Source organism: Vicia villosa, unplaced genomic scaffold (assembly GCF_029867415.1).
Source record: "Vicia villosa cultivar HV-30 ecotype Madison, WI unplaced genomic scaffold, Vvil1.0 ctg.002744F_1_1, whole genome shotgun sequence".
In the NCBI taxonomy this organism is placed as follows: domain Eukaryota; kingdom Viridiplantae; phylum Streptophyta; class Magnoliopsida; order Fabales; family Fabaceae; genus Vicia; species Vicia villosa.
Window position 1 is genome coordinate 101,908 of NW_026706018.1, and position 22,270 is coordinate 124,177.

The following is a 22,270-nucleotide window of genomic DNA, read 5'->3' on the forward strand; positions in this document are numbered from 1 at the left end:
CCCTCTAAATTCTCTTTCAACAAAATTAACAAACATTTTTTTATAAACTCACAAACGGCATGATTTTGAATAATTTAATTTAGTTTAATTTGTTAAAAAAGTAACTTAATTGAATTTATGAATATTAAATAAATGAATTTTTGAATATGAATATTAGTGTAATAACATTTATCTAGTTTATTAAATATATTGTAATTATATATACCGTAATTAATTACATATAATTTGAATAACATTTATATCCCGTTTGAAACAAATAAATTCAATGAAAATATATAGTTCAATTGGTGAGAGTCTCATCATCTAACCTATTAGTATCAGATTCGAATCCACTATATTAAAATAACAAGAAAATAAAATCTCATTTGGATTTAAAAAATATTTCCTATCCTCTTTATAGATAGATATACTTTCAACATATTACATAAAATAAATAATAAACATGATGATTTTATTGCTAAAGTATGGTCTGGATTTATTAATATACAACTCCCCCAATTTCACATCACTTACACATCATAAAAATTGAAGGAGAGCAAAAAGATTTCTAATACTTGTTTAAGAGAGAGACAGAAAAAACCTTTTTAAAAATGAGAATTAGAAAATAATTTTGATCAAAATAGATAATTCAACACCATATTAAAACATATATTAATAATAATCAACACACTTTTTTTTTTTAGTTATTCTCATAATAAAAAGGGCTCATTACACCATATCTATCTCTAATAAATATTATGGAAATTTGAAAATTTTCTTCGCACATACCCAAAATTCCAATTGACTTTATTTTTTATAGTGAAAAAAAAAACATTACTTTTTAGAAACAATATAAATAATAAGTGATTTTACCGATGATCAGAAACTGTAAGTGGCCGGCAATTTCTCTGTAGACTTGAACGATCAATAGAGAAGGAAAAGGTGTACCTGCAGACACTAGATGCTTAAATCAGTTCGAGTGAAGAGGTAGTGAGAAAGGGTTTTAGAAATAGAATACCCGACCCTCCTGCAGAAGAGGGTATATATAATGAATCCCTAGCGCGTGGCCAATGGTCTCTATTATGGGTTGAGTATCTTGGTCCATAATAGATAACTGTCAGGATTCCCACGTGAAAATAGAGATGAACAACTCGTGCTCATCGTCTAGGGGTCAACTGCCCCGCAATTCCCAAATCGTGGGCAGACTTGTCTATTATGAAGGGCAAAACGATTTCGCTAGTCACGTGAAACGCGGAGGTGTAGATGTTCTCGTATGAGGAGCATGCAGGAAACATAATCCCCGCTGGTCCTAATGGTTTGGGCCAGCATTTTGGACCGTACTCGACATAAACATTAATGAGATTTTGCTCAACGGTGGGTCAACCACAAACTCAATCCTGAATAATAAGTATGTCCAAAAGACACTTCTTTTAACTTTTATTTAGTGAAGTAAATAGATGATAATGAATACTTGTGAAAGATAACTTTTTAGACCGAATTTTTCTAAAATTTGTTAGAAATTCATAAAGTATATAGAAGAAAAAAAGTTGTATATTTTAAGTTACCTAATTTTGTGAAGAAATGTTTATTGGGCTTTATTGGTAAAATATAACTGGGCTCTCTTGGGATATAGCCCAATTCATCTTTGATCTTCATTTCTAACCTAGAGGCATTGACTTACAGCGAATTGAGAAGAAAACTTGGAAACAACATTGATACAAGAAGATCGATCATGTTTCTGCCACAAGAATTGATGATCCAAATTTTGGTGTGGTTACCAGTAAAGTCTCTGACACGCTTCAAATGTGTTTGTAAGTCATGGTTTTCTCTTATCTCTCATGATTCCCAATTTGCAAATTCACATTTTCAACTCACTTCCACCACAAGACCCAATCATAGAATTCTGTTCTTGTCAAATTTTCCCTTTGAAGCTCTATCCATCGATTTTGAAGCATTGCTTGACGATGATAGTGGATCTGTTTCACTCGACCTTGATCGTACTTTTCCACAGCATTTTACAGATATTGAAGTTGAAATTAAAGGGTCATGTAGAGGCTTCATACTTTTATGCCATACCTTTGACCTCTACCTGTGGAATCCATCCACTGGATTTCACAAACAAATACCTATATCTCCTTTTGGTTTCAATTTAGATTGTTTCTATGGTTTTGGTTATGACCATTCAACCGACGATTACTTGGTTGTGTTAATGTTTCAGCATGATTTGTATAACCCTACATTACAGTTGCTGTACTTCTCATTGAAAGGTAATACATGGAAACAAGTTGAGGGTCCTCACTACCGTTACACCAATAGGAATCGGGAAGAGCCCAAAGGCGGGTCTCTTTATAACGGGGCTATCCATTGGTTGGCTCATCGTGATGATTTACTAACCGAAGTTATTGTTGCGTTTGATTTAGTCGAAAAGAAACTTTCATACATACTTTTGCCGTGTGATTCTGATGGTAGTCCTTTGCATTGTGGTTTATGGGTATATGGAGAGTCTCTCAGCATATATACTACTAATTATGCTACTAATACAGTTGATATATTTGTGATGAAAGAATACAAAGTGGATTCGTCTTGGACTATGACTCATGCTCTTCCATATGACGTCATCCCAAACGAGGGGTTTTGTCCGTTGTGCTGTACAAAAAATGGTGATATTGTTGGGAGAGATGATGGCGGTGGATTGGTCAAGTATGATAAAAATGGACAGTTTCTAGAGCATCATTCTTATACTAATGATGATCTTCCACGCCAATGGACTATGTATATAGAGTCTCTGCTTTCACTCCCTAGTGATGGTGACAACCAGCAAGCTTAAGAAGATGACGCAAACAACAAGTACGAGGTTGTGAAATGTTCCCCTACACTATTTTCTTGATATTTATATTGAATTAGAGCTTGGCTCCTATGGTAACAATGAAGGTTGATCCTAAGTGGCTATGTATATAGAGTCTTTGCATTCATGGTGAAGTGAGAAAGCTTATGAATCATAGGTTAGAATGCATTTGTAGGTACTATGTGTTTGTTTGATCGCATCTGTAATATGAGTAAGTGTACCACATGAGCTAATGTAATATGTCAATGTCATGAAATGGTTATTGGTTAACTATTTGTTTATGTGATTCACTGTTATTTATGCATGTAGCTGGATCATATAAGGTAAACTATTCTCATGACTTTGATGCAAAGCAATTCACTAAAAATTTGATCATAACTACATAGGTATTTGAATGAAATAGAAGGTTTTGTTCTCGAATTTCAGCGGACTGTTATAATTTTGGTGCTTGTCTTTTCTCTGTTTCAAACCAATTACATGAATTTTAATATCAAAACTAAACTAACTCATGAACCTAAATAATGCTAGAATTACAACTTGGAGTTTTTTTGTTCAAGTTTGATTAGAGTTGTTGTATGTCTTCTTTTGAATGAAAATTTCTCTTGCCTCCCATATAGATCATAATTGAAGGAACTTCTTTCTTGGAATTGAACTGCTGAAAGAAGATGATAGGATTTATGTATGCTTATTGGAAATATTGAGAGCTTTGTTTGTGTGATTAAGTTATTTATGCATGTGTAAATGGATTGAGTTCTAATGTAGTAGTCACTACTTGAAATTCATATTCATGAAAGTCACTGAGATTTTGATTTCGGTATTTGAGGTGCTTACTTACTTGCTCTGCATAATAGTGCAGAAAATGATAGTTAAACAAGTTTGTTATCAATTTAGAGACATGTTGGCTCAAACTTTAAATCTCGAATATGGCAAAATGGCATACTTCAGGGTTAAAAGTCTAGCAGCTAAACAAATATTAAATTGCCGAGAAGTAAATGGAGGGATTGTATTGGTGAAGTATAATGACATAGGAGAATTGCTACAGTATAACTTGGATCATAAAGATTTGACTTTTTATACTTTCATATATTTTGACAAAAGTGAACCAAAATGTAACAAAGGATGAGGGGTGTGTTGAGTTGAGAGGATATGAACAAAGTAGAGAACAATGTACTAGTCAAAAAGTTGTAGAAAACCTATTGATAAAGGCTATTAAACCCTTTTCCAATCATTGGTCTATTATTGTGTGGATTACTTAATTATTTTTTTAATGATTGCGATTATTTAGTAAAATAGTTACATCCAATTTATCAGTAAAGTCAAGTAGTAATATTTATTATTCCGATCAAGTATTTTGAAGATTCGATCTCTTCCCTTCTACCGTGAACATCATATGACAATCACTTATTCAACCGTCAAACTCAATCATCTAGACATGTTGACCCAACACCTTTTTTTTTTTTTTTTCCATTTGGACTCCGAACATAAATGAAAATCGTTTTTTGTAAAGAGTTTATCATAATCATTAGATCAATAAAATTATTTAATTTTTATTACTAGTAGTTATAAATTATGTTTATGAATAATTGTGATGTATTGATAGTAGATAAGTAAAATACACATTTTTTGACGGTGATTAAGTCAAGTGTTAACCTTGTTAATTTCGGATAGTGAGCGATGATGAACAGTAATCGAAAAAAGTGTTTGATCAGTGTCGGTCAATTTAGCTACGCCTTGTATTCTCGTCTCCTGGTTCAGCATCGACGACAGTTCTCCCCTTTCTCTAAGATACCTAACAGTAACCCTTAAAGGGTTTGCCCACAACAACCTTCTACTTTCAACTACTATAGTGTTTCCCTTTCAGTTTCATAGGTTTGCTTTCATTTTCTTGTGTTGTTGTTTTTCTGAAACTCAACTTGGTTTATGTGGGTTGCTGCTTCTATTTATTCCTAGGAGTTGGATTATAGTTGCCATGGAAGAACATGCTTCTATTTATTCCTAGGAGTTGGATTATAGTTGCCATGGAAGAACATGTTTTTTTTTTGTTCTCTTCTGAAAGTGAATGAACTTGTTGGGTTGCCTTTGTGTCTGTCGTTGCTTAGAAATTTCAATTTAACAAATGTTATACATACTGTTGAAAAGTTAACATTATTCTTGTCTTTCTTGTTTTGACCTTTTTTCTTAACAATAAGCATTTTCCAAACCAATATCCACTTAAACTCCAACACATATTTTTTAACAATAAGCATTTTGCAAACCAATATCCACTTAAACTCCAACAAATATAAAACTAGACAAATTTAGCTTATCACGATGATATTTGATAATTCAATGATTAAATTAATTTAATTTAACTTTTATATAGAGTTTGATTTTTATCATATTAGATAAAATCAAACTAGTTTAGTTAGGAATTCAAGATTTTATGGTTATATTTTTTGTTTATATATAAAAATAATAATGCAAAAGAGTAATTATATTTTTTAAATGGTATAAAAAATTATTTAGAGATTCATAATAATTAAAATCTAATAGTTTATTGTTAAAAAGCATAGGATAAATATTTCTTCTATCGTCTCCTCAGGGATTGATGCGATATTACCGCCGTTCTACAGTTTAGTGTATTTTGAGTTAAGGTTGGGTAAAAGTTTGGTGACATAAAATGTAGATAACATGAAAAGTAAGTAAAGACAATAAAATAGGGTTTGAAAACGATTTGAGAAAACTGTGCCAAGATTAGTGTTCATTAATTTGCTTCATATGTACTCTAATGATCATATATATGAACCTATTAATGATTAATACAACCACGTATCCTCTCGATACTGTTTATCTCTAAAGCAATATCGTGATTGTTATCATATTAACCGTCGGATGATCTCTCATGCCGACAATCAACATGATAATCTTAAAAGCTTGATACAAGTGATTATCAACTCATAAATCTATCTCTAAAGTTTGTTTATTGATAGATGAATATCTTTTAGGTTTAGATTTGAAACATATATCTCAATAGTGATCCAACACAACAAATGAAACATGAATAACAAGATATTTACCATATATTAATCATCAACCAAGTTCATACATAAAAGATTAAAGAAAATACATATTTACAAACTAACTACCTATAATCTTGACACAAGATGAAACTTAGCTCTCCATAGCCATGGAAGCTTCAACAACAAGCAACAAACCAAGATTTAGAAGCATCAAACTCAAGAAGAATGAAGAAAGATGCTTAGAAATCTTGAAAATACACTTGGAATATGGTTTTCTCTCTTCTTCTCTTTGCCCTAGCTTTTTGTGTAAAAGTATCTTATGTAAAAAGTGCTTAGAACCACACAAATATCATGTTTAAGTGGCTAATCACAAGAGATCAAAAAGTAGGTCCGCTAAGCGGAGGAGCCAAAATATCTGTTTTGTCTTCAGGGTCCGCTAAGCGGAGGGGGTCCACTAAGCGGACTCAAAATTGATGTTCGCCTCTGCCAAGCTCCGCTAGTGGTCCGCTAAGCGGACTTGGATTTGCAATTGTTTCTGCCAGGCTCCGCTGGTGGTCCGCTAAGCGGACCTTCCGGTGCATTTCTTCTTCTTTAAGTCTCCCAACCTCCTTGTAAGCTTGTTCCAATCATTCCTTTCATTTCAAACTTGCCAAAATGATTAATACCTATAAAATAAAGCACAAAAGTCATAAAACTAACTTATATACAAAATAAACAAAATGTTATTTATTTACATACTATTACATCAAAAAGAAATCAAACTTGGTGAAAGAGTTAAGAAATACCACAAAATTTATATACAAAATATATACAAATAGGATTCTAACAATTCTCCCCAACTTTGTCCTTTGTTTGTCCTCGAACAAAGCCAGCTCAAAAGTACAACACTAACAATTCCAAAAGGTTAGTAACATCAATTGAATGGTTCAAACTTGAGTTACATACCTTCAAGATAAGTCTTTCTTGCTTGTACAAGATTCTAGCATGACTATGAACCAATTTCTAAACACAAACATTTCAACACAATTGCATTAAGAAAATAATGTTCATGAATGAATCTCCTAAGTTTCACTTCACAAAAAAAAAATTGAAGGACAATTGCAATGATAGCATAAGGGACTTATCACACTCACTAGAAATGATGTACAAAGTGGAAGTCCACTCACTTTTCTAGTTTTGCCCTAAATTCGATTCAAACATAAACAAAATTTACAAAATGCAATGTGACTCAAAATTGTGTAAAACCCTTAATTCATAGTCACATTATAATCTACAAAGCAATAAAATTCTTACCTTGGTATGAACATCATCAAGAATATTATCATCACCATCCAAATTTGATGTTGACACACCTTGGCACACTTTTCTTCTTTAGAGCATCACTTTTATTCCAAGACAAACACAAAAAATTTATGTACAATACATCATATATAATATATATGTACACCCTATCCTATAACTAAATAAGATTATACTACTAAAAACACAATATTATAATAACAAGGGCATAAATTGCCCACACAAGAACAAAATACTTAAAAATATTACTTAATCAACAAAGGCATATATTGCCTACAAAATATATTCGGGTGGCACCCACGGCCACTAAAGTACACAAAACCTCATCCGCATACGGATGGCACAAAATATTCAACATCAACAAAAAATTAAACTACTACGAAGTCTTAAACATAAAATTAAAATGCTACGAAAAACTAAACATAAACTAAACAACAACAGATTAATCATCACATCACATCCTCAATCCTCGTCTCCCTGCTCCATATCTTCATCTGCTTCTTCATCCTCACCATCCCCCTCTCTGAAAAATGGCCTCTCCGCATGCCATGCACAATGAGCCTCATAATCCTCATTAGTAGGAAAAGAAGGAACATTCGCCGGATTGACTTGGTGGCGGTATAACTTGTATAGAGAATCATGAATCATAGCCTGCGACCTCTTGTTAGCATCAAAATAAGCCCAATTGTACCTGCAAGCCATTTCCTCATTGTACCTTCCACCAGCAGGAGGAGCCATGTTCTGTGGCTGAGGGTGGGATCTAACACCTAGCTTAGGAGAGCAGTACCTGTGGATGTAGCCAGTGTTCACAACACTAGTGAGATTCATACTTGCCACACTAGGAAGCTCCACACCAGCTTTCTTGCAGAGTCCCGTGATAAGACCAGGAAAACCGAGCTGAGCAGAAGGCTTTGTCCAAAGCTTGTGACCACTTGAAGCCACAGTCCTTATCTCCTGAGAGATAATCTGTGCTACATCAACTTCCCCACCTGTCATAATCCAGTACAATAAGCACGACATATCAATGGTGAGGTCGGAGTTGTGGCTTCTTGGCTTGATGTTGCTCAGAAGGAAAACCAGGTACAGCTGTGCCACTTGATTCATATTGCATCTATCCATCTTTTGAATGTAACCAGAAGGATTAAGAGTGAACCCTCGGTGTTCAAAAGAGAGCAGATCAGAAACCTCCTGCATGTTCCAATTTTTTGCAGCAACCTTCCTAGCATAGGCACACTTCTCACCTGCCTGAAGACTCGAAGGTCCACCAAGAAATGTGTTAATAGCATCTCTTGAAAAAGAAACGGACCTACCTCTCACATATGAGTTGTATGTGTACTTCACCCCTTCCACTAGCAAAGCATTGGCGTAGAATTCACGCACAATGTCCATATTAACTTGAGTTTCGGGAGAGATCAGAGCTTCCCACTTCCTAGCCTCGATGTTTTCCACAAATTCATGAAAATTACCGGACAATGAGATATCAAAAACCTTTTCCGACCAAATCTTCCTATCACACAGCTTGCCAAACCTCTCCTCCTGCAATGGGCCTAAAAACCTGTGAGTATCAAAAGCTGGTGGTTGTGGAGCAGTACCGGAGCTTGATCCGGTATCTTGCTTGGCTCTCTTTCCGCGATCAGCTCTTGACAACATCTGGAAAAAAAATTCAACACAAAATAGACCAAACATCATCAAAACAGAGTTAAATAGATAAGGATATATTTTTGAAACATCACATAGGCCAACCGACCACGGCACTGCATCACAAATAGCAGAAAAAAAATTCTGTAAACAGCAGGGTCCGCTTAACGGAGGAGGCTCGCTTAACGGACCTGCGCAGGTTCTGAAAAACACTGCAGACACCAGGTCTGCACCAGAACAACAATGGGGTTGAAAACCCCCTTCCACAAAACACTTTAAAACAACAATCAAGAAAGGGAGAAAGGAGATAAGCATGCACATTTATAAAACCCTAAAATCTACCATCTAACTTAACCTAAACCTTAAATATACACAAATTTCTTACTAACACAGTACCTAAACACTATCTAATACTAAATCCTATCTTCAAATCTAAAAAGAAACAAATTTCTTGAACAACCCTAACTTCTATTCTCTTACCATCAAAAGTTATAAACAAAATGATACCACATACCTTGTTAACAATGGAAGAGACAAACGTGCTTGCAGAAATTGACCAAAGAAGTTAAGGCTTGGTGCTTGAAAGGATTGAAATGCTGGAGAAGAAGAAGAGAGCAAAAAAACTAGACAAATGTGGTGAGTTAGGGTTATGACCCTGCTCAGCCACAAAGTTCTGTTTTAATTGGGCCTTTGGACCGGTTTGGTCCATTGGGCCCTGCTATTTTTTTCTGGTTTTTCGCAGGTCCGCTTAGCGGAGGGGGGTTTGCTAAGCGGATGACAGAATTTTGTTGTTTTCTGGTTTTTTAACAGTCCTGCCAGCTCCAACTTTTCTCCACCGATTTTCCAACCATCAAAACACAATGAACAGAAGTTACTTACAATGTTGGGGTGCCTCCCAACTAGCGCTTTGTTTAACATCGGTTAGCTCGACGGTCCGAGGCGGCTTTACAGATCAAAGAACAGAACGGCTTCCGAACTTTAGTCGACTTCACCACCTAGATACGGTTTGAGTCTTTGGCCATTTACAGTCCAACTTTCCTTTGTTGTCGGATTTTCAAGCACAACCGCTCCATATTCTTTCACTTCCTTTATTTGGAACGGACCCGACCATTTTGATTTCAACTTGCCCGGAAACAATTTCAATCTTGAATTAAACAAAAGCACCATTTAACCTTCCTTAAGATCTTTTTCAACAATCCTCTTGTCATGGTATCCCTTCACCTTTTCCTTGTAGATTTTGTTGGATTTGTACGCTTATACCCGCAATTCATCCATCTCATGCAATTGCAACTTTATCTTTTCACCACTTGCCTTTGGATCAAAGTTAATAAATTTCAAAGCCCAATATGCTTTATGCTCCAATTCCACAGGTAAGTGGCAACTTTTCCCATAGATCATTTGGAACGGAGTAAGACCAATCGGTGCCTTGAATGCCCTACGATAAGCCCCTAACGCTTCATCCAACTTTTGCGACCGATCTTTTCTTGAAGAAGAAACCGTTTTTTTCCAAGATTCTTTTGATTTCTCGGTTAGACACTTCGGCTTGACCATTAGCTTGTGGATGGTAGGCCGTTGTTACTTTGTGCTTCACACCATAATGTTCCAATACTTTCTCAAGTTGAGTGTTGCAAAAATGTGAGCCACCATCACTAATAAGAACCTTTGGTGTACCAAACCTTGTAAAAATGTTTTTCTTCAAAAATTTGATTACGGTTTTTCCATCCGCCTTTGGACATGCTATTGCTTCTACCTATTTAGACACATAATCAACCGCAACCAAAATATACTCACAATCAAATGATGATGGAAATGGTCCTACAAAATCTATACCCCAACAATCGAACACTTCCACTTCTAACATATTGGTCAATGGCATTTCGTTTCTTTTGTTCACTCCACCACTTCTTTGACAATTGTCACAACTTTGTGCATGCAAGTAAGCATCTTTGAATAACGTCGGCCAATAGAACCCAGACAGAAGAACTTTTGCCGCCGTCCTTTGCCCACCATAATGCCCACCATAGGGTGAGTTATGACAATGCCACAAGATTCTCTTTGCTTTTTCCTTTGTCACACATCTCCTCAACACATTATCAACTCCAATTTTGAAAAGATAAGGATCATCCCATACAAAGAACTTAGCATCATGAAGAAACTTCTTTCTTGCACTTTTACTCAAATTCTCCGGTATCCATCCCGACGCCTTGTGATTGGCCATGTCCGCAAACCACGGCCTTTCTTGAACCATAAGCAACTTCTCATTCGGGAATGATTCCAAAACCTCTTCTTCTTTGTTGGTTACTTCCTCATTCACTAACCTTGACAAATGATCCGCTACCAAGTTTTCCGCTCCTTTCTTGTCTCGAATCTCTAGGTGGAATTCTTGTAACAACAATATCCACCTAATGAGCCTTTGCTTTGAATCCGGCTTGGTAAGAAAATATTTTATCGCTGCATGGTCTGTATAAACAACAACCTTCGAACCAATTAAATAGGACCTAAATTTTTCTAATGCATATACGATAGCTAGTAGTTCTTTTTCAGTTGTTGCATAATTAATTTGTGCTTCATTAAGAACCTTACTAGCATAATGTATAGCATGAAATTTTTTTCCTTTTCTTTGACCCAACACCGCTCCTACCGCATAATCACTAGCATCACACATTAGTTCAAAATCAAGTTTCCAATCGGGCGCTATGATTATGGGTGCGGTGGTCAATCTTTGTTTCAACTCATTAAAAGCTAAAAGACACGCATTATCAAAAATAAAAGGCTTATCTTTGTTGAGCAAGTTGCTCAATGGTTTTGCAATCTTCGAGAAGTCTTTGATAAACCTCCTATAGAATCCCGCATGGCCTAAAAAGCTTCGAATTCCTTTGACATTTGTTGGTGGTGGTAACTTCTCAATAACCTCCACTTTTGCTCGATCAACTTTAATGCCTTTGGAAGAGACTTTATGACCAAGAACTATGCCTTCGGTAACCATGAAATTGCATTTCTCCCAATTGAGCACCAAGTTGGTTTCAACATATCTTTTCAACACGGCATCCAAATTCTTCAAACAAAGATCGAATGCAGCTCCAAAGACGGAGAAGTAATCCATGAAAACTTCCATTGTCTTTTCAATGAAGTCCGAGAAAATAGCTTGCATCCATCTTTGGAAAGTGGCCGGTGCATTACACAATCCAAACGGCATTCGCCTATAAGCAAAGATTCCAAAAGGACAAGTGAACGCCGTTTTCTCTTGATCTTCTGGATTGACCGAAATTTGGTTGTACCCAGAATAGCCATCTAAGAAACAATAAAACTATTGACCCGACAATCTTTCCAACATTTGGTCCATAAAAGGTAAGGGGAAGTGATCTTTCCTAGTAGCTTGATTAAGCTTTTGGTAATCAATGCACATCCTCCATCCCGTAACGGTCCTTGTCGGTATCAACTCATTCTTGTCATTTGTGATCACGGTCATTCCTCCTTTCTTCGGTACCACTTGGACTTGACTCACCCATGCACTATTGGAAATAGGATAAATCATTCCGGCTTCCTATAGCTTTACCACTTCCTTTCTTACAACTTCTTTCATCGTAGGATTCAACCGTCATTGAGGTTGAGCAACCGGTTTAAAATCCTCCTCCATCATGATTTTATGCATACAATAGGCCAGACTAATCCCTTTTAAATCGGAAAGAACCCATCCTATTGCTTCCTTGTTGGCTTTCAACACATGAATTAATTTCTCTTCCTCCTTGTTTGATAATGAACCACTAATTATCACCGGCTTCTTCCACCTTCTTCAAGAAAAACATATTTCAAGTGGGATGGTAACATTTTCAATTCTAACTTAGCTTCATCCACCTTTTGCTCATCTTTCAACTCTTCCATCTTTGCTTCAAAAGGACTTATCTCTTCAAATACATCAAGGTCTCGCAAGCATTCTTCAATCTCTTTTTCTTCGTCTTCATTGAGAACATCAAAAGCTTCGATCAATGTTTTCTCGAGAGGGTTGAATACATGAACTTGACTTTCAACTTTCATGATAACTTCCTCCATAGCATCAATTCTAAAACAATCATCATTATCACTTGGATGCTTCATAGCTTCAAAGAGATCAAAACACACTTCTTCATCTTGAAACCTCACCTTCATTAAACCATCGTCAATATCAACCATCATCCTTGCCGTCTTCATAAAAGGTCTTCTTAGAATCAATGGGGTATCAACATCTTCTTCCATATCAATGACAACAAAATCAACCGGAAACAAGAACTTATCAACTTTCACAAGCAAGTCCTCCGCTATCCCAAAAGGGCGAGTTGTAGACTTATCCGCTAATTGTAGTGTCATTCTTGTATCTTTCATATCAACAATGCCTAGCCTCTTGACCATGGACAACGGAATCAAATTGATACTTGAACCCAAATCAACCAAACCTCTTCCAACATGAATATCACCAATAGTAACCAGCAAAGTGACTCTTCCAGGATCTCTCTCCTTCCTCGGTAAGGTACATTGAATGATTGCGCTACACTTAGCATCAAGAACAACCATTTCAGGCTTAGTTTAACTTCTTTTCTTTGTGAGAACATCCTTCATAAACTTGGCATATTTTGGCATTTGCTCTAAAGCTTCCGAAAAAGGGATATTAATTTGCAATTTCCGAAATATGTCCATAAATCGAGCATAGTGCCTCTCATTATCTTTCTTCATGGGAGCATGAGGGTAAGGTAGATTACAAATGGGAGGGCTCATAAGTTTCTTCTTTCCTTCTTGAATCTTTTTCTTCTTCTCTCTATTTTTCTCTTTTTCTACCTCACTTTTTTCTTCACTCTCATTTTCAACTAAAACTCCCTTATCTTTCTTTGGTTCTACTTCACTTTCTACCTGTTTCTCCTTTTATTTCTATCCTAACTTCCTCCTCATCAACCTCCTTCCTCACTTCACTTTCAATTACTCTTCCACTCCTAGTTACAACCGCTTTGCAATGCTCCTTAGGATTGATTTGAGTATTTGTCGTGAATGATGGTCCGGTTTGTTTCTCGGCTAGTTGTTTAGCTAGTTGGCCGACTTGAGTCTCTAAATTCTTTATTGTCGCTTCATTACTTTTTTGATTTGCCATTGATGCTTGCATAAATTGGTTTAGAGTCTCCTCCAACTTTGAAGGCTTGTCTTGAGAAGGTGGTTGTTGTTGATAAGGACTTTGTCTTTGTTGATAATTGTCTTGCCTCCACCCTTGACCATATGGTTGTGCATTTGGCCTTTGTTGATATCCACCTTGATTTTGGTAAGGAGCTTGTCTTTGTTGATAGCCTCCTTGATTTTGATTCGCCATATAATTCACTTCATTCACCGGTGGACAATATCCGGTAGGGTGGTCTTCACTACAAAGCTCACACAAAGCAACTTGTTTGTTCTTGTTAGGATCTTGTAACTCTTTCAGTTGTTGAGGGAGCCTTGCCATTTGCTTAGTAAGCTCCTTCACTTGTTGAGAAAGAAGCTTATTTTAAGCAAGAATCACATCATTAGTACCAAGCTCAATAATGTCGGGCTTTCTTTATGGAACACCCCGATTATGTTGAACCTGATGATCATTTTTTGCCATCTTCTCTATTATTTCAATTGCTTCCTCTGTTGTCTTCGCCATCAAGGAACCTCCAGCAGTAGCATCTAACAACAGCTTTGGTTGTGGTTGTAAGCCATTACGGAAAATATGAATTTGAGTGAGTTCATCAAATCCATGACTAGGACACTTTCTCAACATCGACTTATACCTTTACCATGCTTCATTAAGAGTTTCATTAACACCCTGTGAGAACACTGAAATAGCTTTTTTTGCTTCAAGCAACCTTGATTGAGGGAAAAACCTGTCAAGAAACGTTTCTTCCAACTCATTCCAATTTGTCATAGTTTGAGTGGGTTGGTCAAGATACCAATCCTTTGCTTTGCCAATCAATGAATAAGGGTACAATCTCTTAAACACCTGTTCTTCCTCTCTTTCAGGAGCTCCGACCGCATCAGCAATCTCATAGAACTTTGTCAAGTGAGTGTATGGGTCCTCATGATCAAGGCCTGCAAAGGGACTAGCATATAACAACTGAAGAATGCCAGTCTTCATCTCCGAGTTTCTCGCATTGTTATCATTCCTAGCAAATTGAGTTGTTCTCCTCGGACTATTCACATATGGTGGTCTTGGTTCTGGTGGTGGTGGTGGATCACCATCTCCCGCCATCTCTTCTTCAATAACTTGTGGTGTTGATGAAGTTGTTGCTTCTTGTGCTAGTCTTCGTTCTTTGGCTAGTTTCCTTCTTCTCCTTGTTTTGCTGTTCAGTCTCCGTGCAGTTCTTTCAATCTCTGGATCAAAAAGAAGTTGGTCTGCCGATATACTTCCTCGCATAAACAAAGCTGAAACACTAACCAAACAAGTGAGCCAAGACTAGGTAATAATAATAATAATAAATAAACTCAAAACACAAAAACTATTGCAATGCTTGTAATATCTAAACGCCAATCCCCGGCAATGGCACCATTTTGTTAAAAAGCATAGGATAAGTATTTCTTTTATCGTCTCCTTAGGGATTGATGCGATACTACCGCCGTTCTACAGTTTAGTGTATTTTGAGTTAAGGTTGGGTAAAAGTTTGGTGACATAAAATGTATATAACATGAAAAGTAAGTAAAGACAATAAAATAGGGTTTGAAAACGATTTGAGAAAACTGTGCCAAGATTAGTGTTCATTAATTTGCTTCATATGTACTCTAATGATCATATATATGAACCTATTAATGATTAATACAACCATGTATCCTCTCGATACTGTTTATCTCTAAAGCAATATCGTGATTGTTATCATATTAACCGTCGGATAATCTCTCATGCCGACAATCAACATGATAATCTTAAAAGCTTGATACAAGTGATTATCAACTCACAAATCTATCTCTAAAGTTTGTTTATTGATAGATGAATATCTTTTAGGTCTAGATTTGAAACATATATCTCAATAGTGATCCAAAGCAACAAATGAAACATGAATAACAAGATATTTACCATATATTAATCATCAACCAAGTTCATACATAAAAGATCAAAGAAAATACATATTTACAAACTAACTACCTATAATCTTCACACAAGATGAAACTTAGCTCTCCATAGCCATGGAAGCTTCAACAACAAGCAACAAACCAAGATTTAGTAGCATCAAACTCAAGAAGAATGAAGAAAGATGCTTATAAATCTTGAAAATACACTTGGAATATGGTTTTCTCTCCTCTTCTCTTTGCCCAGCTTTTTGTGTAAAAGTATCTTATGTTAAAAGTGCTTAGAACCACACAAATATCATGTTTAAGTGGCTAATCACAAGAGATCAAAAAGTAGGTCCGCTAAGCGGGCTAGGTCCGCTAAGCGGAGAAGCCAAAATATCTGTTTTGTCTTCAGGGTCCGCTAAGCGGAGGAGGTCCGCTAAGCGGACTCACAATTGATGTTCGCCTCTGCCAAGCTCCGCTAGTGGTCCGCTAAGCGGACTTGGATTTGCAATTGTTTCTGCCAGGCTCCGCTGGTGGTCCGCTAAGCGGACCTTCCGGTGCATTTCTTCTTCTTTAAGTCTCCCAACCTCCTTGTAAGCTTGTTCCAATCATTCCTCTCATTCCAAACTTGCCAAAATGATTAATACCTATAAAATAAAGCACAAAAGTCATAAAACTAACTTATATACAAAATAAACAAAATGTTATCTATTTACATACTATTACATCAAAAAGAAATCAAACTTGGTGAAAGAGTTAAGAAATACCACAAAATTTATATACAAAATATATACAAATAGGATTCTAACATTTATTAAATTTTTTATAGCATTTTTAATTTTTAAAATTTAAAATTTAATTATTTTAAAATATTTTGAAAATTATAAGTAAATTAAATAAATAATACCAAAGTATCTAAAATATCATGAACCTCTTTTCTTATGTTAAAAAAAATTAGTTTACAGTATAATAAAATAATTAATTTAATTTTTACACAAGAATGAGAACAAAGTTTCAAAACTAAAATTAATAGGTCAATACACTAAGTAAATCTAAGACTTTCATTTTATTATAATAATATATAATTAAATAAATAAATAACTTGTGTATTATGTATTATTAGACTGAACTCATTTTCATTCATCAAATGAATAGTACGACAAATAATTTAAAAGATTGTTGTTACTTTAAATTTTTTTTATTGGATTTCTCTACACTATTGTGTATTAGATTGATTGAAGAAGGAATAAAAAAAATTAAATCAAGAAACATTTTAATTCAAAACAAAACTATTTACCATTTTGTTATAAATAAAAAGGAAAATCCAATCTAATAGTAAAATTTATTTGAACCTTTAGATTTCTAATTTTTTTTTTACCAGGTTTTGAACATTTTTTACCTTAAATTCTGATTATTCTACAATCCGATTTTTCAGATTCAAATAGATTGACTAGGGTTCTGATTCACATTTCAATTGGTTGAACCATCTTGTCCGATCCAGTTTTTATTACCATGAATAATTCAATAAGATATATTATTTAATTTTGTAATATCTCATACTTTATTCATAAAAGATTAAGTCTTACTAAATTCGATGGACCTTTACTTATTGGTAGAAGAAATGATATTTTGATAAAATTGATAAATAATCAATTGCTCACTAGAGTACAAAACACCCCCTTCCCACCCCACAACCCCACATTTAAGATATTTTCTTTCTTACCATTATATATATATATATATATATATATATATATATATATATATATATATATATATATATATATATATATATATATATATATAAGAAAAGAAAAGAAGAGAAGAGAGAAAGAAGCTTGGAAGTCGAAATCATGAGCTTGGATCATCATCATCTTCATCTATGAAGGTGGGATCTAGGTAGTTTTAGATTTTGGGAAAAAATTTATGGGAATGTGGTTAGGATCCATGTAAAGTTTTCCAATCATGAAGTTGTTTCTAATACATGTTGATCTTGTTGATTTACATGCTTCTATGTGATATTCCATGACCTCTGTATGTTGTTTGATATTGTGTTGATTTTATGATTTGTTTGGTTATGATAAACTATGATATTATGCTGTGTTGATGTTTATTGTTGTGTTATGATTTTGCTTCTTGAAGTTATGGCTTATAATCATATAAATTTGTGTTAATCTATGGATTGGAATGGTTTAGAATAGGTAAGGTTGGAAGAAAATGTGTTTAGAAACGAGATTTTTGGAAAAAGTTGCAGTATAATCGATTGCACCCTTGTGACAATCAATTGCCATGCCCAATTTTCAATTTTCACGCTTGGCAGGGAGTTAAGGAAGTTTTAGACAATTAATTGTACATATATGACAATTGATTGTTCTCCTATTTTCACCATAAAATGATTTTTGTAACTTCGTTTGGGGCGAGGCCAGATGCGTTAGAAAGCTATTCTAATGCTCTATCTTTTGGTGAAGTAAAACCATGCATACATTCTAAATATGACTTAGATAATGGTAGTGAACTATAATGTGTACATTATGCAATATAATATGACATGTTAAGTTTAATGTATAGTAAGTCCTATGTTGACAAGTGAGGTTAAGCATAGGTTAATAACTAGGTGAATATTTAGAAAGATAACTTAAGTTATGAAAATAAATTAGGTAGTAATACTTGGACGTGAAGGTACCTCGATGTGTACCGCGGACGAGTAGTCCCTTGAATTATAAATCAATGGGCACTGTATGGAATATATTGTGATGATATGTGAATTGGTGAATGTGATAACCTAGTGATTGATGAGTGAGATCACGTTGAATGATAAACCTAGTCACGTGTTCGAAAATAACCTTTGATCATGCACATCCCAATTGAGGTGCTTATGTAAAGAAGAATTGTGATGTGGCGCCAGTGATTCGTGCCTCAAAAATGGGTTTGAGTCCCATAGAGGAAAGGTGGACCTCAAAGTAAGTTGGAGTCCCATACGAGGAAAGTTACTTTAAGCGGGTTCGGGTCCCATACGAGTGACGACTCTTGAAGTGGGTTTGAGTTCCATGGAGAACTTGAATCCACAAGAAAGTAAAATGATACAGATATTTGTGACCTGAGCCTTGCCCTAGAAGTAGGTCCGCTCGGAGAAAGATGCTTTGTGAAATTTTTCGAATAATGATTAATTAAGTTATGTGAACTCAAGTTATATGTTTCCTTACAATACAAATATATCTTAGATGATTAAATTGAGGTTTAGATAAGAGATCCCCCTTGAGTCGAGTGGACCTATAAGATATGAGAACCAACTGAAATTATTGTCTCACCCCACTATTATTATTGTTATTTTTCAGGTGATTCTTTGCATGTTAAAGGCAAGAACAAGGTTGTTCGATGATGTTCTATAAGACTTTTATTATCGTAATCTTCTGCTGTGGATTATGTGTAATTGTAAATATTGTACATAAATCTTAGTTTTTTGATTGTGCACTAATATATATATATATATATATATATATATATATATATATATATATATATATATATATATATATATATATATATATATATATATATATATATATATATATATATATATATATATATATATATATATATATATATATATATATATATATATATATATATATCATTTGCGATAGTTGTATATTTTATTTTGGATATGTATATCTATAATGATACCGTTATTTAAATACTCGTATTGTATCAGTATCAATTAACATTGCATATATTGTATTTTTTTAATTTATATTATACAGATTATTACAAATTTAATTTTTATCTATCTATATATATATATATATATATATATATATATATATATATATATATATATATATATATATATATATATATATATATATATATATATATATTGAGCAGCAATAATTTATTATACACGTTTTTCAATAAGATTTTATAACAATCAATATTTTTTTTTATATAAATACATGTATTTTGAAAATTAAATCAAATAAAGAAATTAACATTATTTTAATAGAATTACATATATTTGGTAAAGAATTTGTTTCAAAAAAATTCAAAAAAAAATAGTTTCTTATAAAAATTTATTTAAAATATTTTGACCTGCTAAATAATGTAATTAATTTATATGATAATATTTCAAAAAATAATAATTGTTCTAAGTAAATATTATATATGTCATATTGAAAGAATTATTTAATTTTATTAATAAAAAATTCATCAATTAATATTAAGATTTGAGAATAATGAATCGACTGTAATGATTGATCGCATGTTTATTTTTAAGTAAGATATACAATCTAGACCATTCATTCTATTTGATATAATCTAAATGCTATACATAAATATCTTGTTCACTTGACTATTAATTAAATATTTTAAAATGTGAAGCAAATTTGAGTCACTAATTTTAAATTTAATGGCTAAAAGTTCTCAGATCATATATATATATATATATATATATATATATATATATATATATATATATATATATATATATATATATATATATATATATATATATATATATATATATATATATATATATATATATATATATATATATATATATATATATATATATATATATATATATATGGACAAGTTCAAATGACACCTACGTGTCAAATTTATTAATATGACACCTCCGATAACTCTTTACCGCATATCCGTATAGTAAAATTCTCCGTTGGGTTGAAAGCTAAAATCATATGGATCATGTCCATAAAATTTAACATTAATCAGAAATCATTTGATATGTCATCGAGATGTATAAAAATCAACCTCTTACAAAATTTTAACAAAACTGTTAATTTTGATCATTCTTTTTAACATATTAATTGATTTTTGATTGATGTTAGATTTTATGAATATGATCTATATGTTAAAAATTTAATATTATATATATACTTTAAGAATAAGTTTTTTTAACTTACTCCAAATCATAACATTTAAATTATATTTAATCCAATGATTAATTAGTATTTTTATTTAATTGATCATTCAATTAAATCTTAATTAAAGACTATAATTTGGAGTAAATTAAAAAATACTTACTCTGAAAGTAATTGGAATAATATATATATATATATATATATATATATATATATATATATATATATATATATATATATATATATATATATATATATATATATATATATATATATATATATATATATATATATATATATAATGAGCATATGTTAGTTTAGAGATCAATAGCACTCACAGAAAGTAAACCTCTACTCAATGGCTTCTTGTATTAATCAATCTCGAGTTTGGGGGATTTTGTGTGTTGCATTTATCTTGCTCTCAGGTTACAACAACAAGTTATTTTTATATCATCTATTTAATGTTTTTTTCATTAATTAACCATGAACAAGTTGTGGTGTGCAATCTACGGCAACATTATTTTTACGGTGGTCATTTGAAATCATAATATTTATTAAAATTTATCTTAATTTTTGTTGCAGGATTCACAACTAGCTTAGATGCCATGATTCCGCAACCATTATATAAGTGCCTCGGCCGCGGGACTTGCCTAGACAATAAAGGGTGCACAAAGACTTGCGATTTTTTCGGATATAATATAGGTGGAACATGTTTTGGAAACGTCCCCCAATCTAGGATTTGTTGTTGTATTACATCATGATATTATTTTACTCTTTAATACAGATGAATAAAACGCATACATGCGATACTTTTGAAACATCGTCGGCGATAATTAATAAAATAGTTACTCATCACTTGTTTTTCTTAATACATGCATACAAAATTATTAAAAACTAGCGGGATATCCTTCGTCACGGATACCGGTGTGATACGCTCGTTTGTTTTAAATAATTTATTTTGTATAAAAAATTATATAAAAAAATAAATCGGAGTCTAAAATTCTTTCAATATATAAAAATATTTAAATCAATAATATATATATATATATATATATATATATATATATATATATATATATATATATATAAAAGAAAAATAAAATGAAATATTTTTAAAAAAGATAATAAGTCGATGGTTATAATTCTTCCAATATATAAATTGTTCTATTAATATTCAATATTTATTTTGATTAGTAATTTCATGTTCCAGTTAATATTCAATAATTTGATTAGTAACTTCATGTTCCCGTTAATGTTTTAAATTTTGATCAGTAACTTAATATTTCCGTTAACATTCAATATTTTGATCAGTAACTTCATGTTCTCGTTAATATTCAATATTTTGATCAGTAACTTCATGTTCGCGTTAATATTCAATGTTTTGATCTGTAACTTCATGTTTCCGTTAATATTCAATGTTTTGATTAGTAACTTCATGTTCGTGTTAACATTGAATAGTTTGATCAATAACTTCATGTTCCCGTTAATATTCATTGTTTTGATCAGTAACTTCATGTTCCCTTTAACATTGAATAATTTGATCAATAACTTCATGTTCTCGTTAATATTCAAATATTTTGATCAGTAACTTCATGTTCCCGTTAATA

General features: G+C 33.0%; 1 protein-coding gene across 1 annotated transcript; it reads left to right on the forward strand.

Annotated features, from left to right (window-relative positions):
• Window positions 1–1,651: 1,651 nt before the first annotated feature.
• On the forward strand, window positions 1,652–3,557 carry LOC131639711 (F-box/kelch-repeat protein At3g06240-like). The gene is made up of 2 exons (XM_058910182.1): window positions 1,652–1,790; window positions 1,911–3,557. The coding sequence occupies exons 1-2, from the start codon at window positions 1,712–1,714 to the stop codon at window positions 2,804–2,806; spliced, it is 975 nt and encodes a 324-aa protein (XP_058766165.1). The 5' UTR covers window positions 1,652–1,711; the 3' UTR covers window positions 2,807–3,557.
• Window positions 3,558–22,270: the final 18,713 nt, after the last annotated feature.

Excerpts from the sequence above, each read along its gene's own strand:
- LOC131639711 (XM_058910182.1), top strand. The coding sequence starts at position 1,712 with ATGTTTCTGCCACAAGAATTGATGATCCAAATTTTGGTGTGGTTACCA. Across the intron at positions 1,791-1,910 it reads GACACGCTTCAAATGTGTTT|CTCTATCCATCGATTTTGAA; the intron begins GTAAGTCATGGT and ends TTCCCTTTGAAG.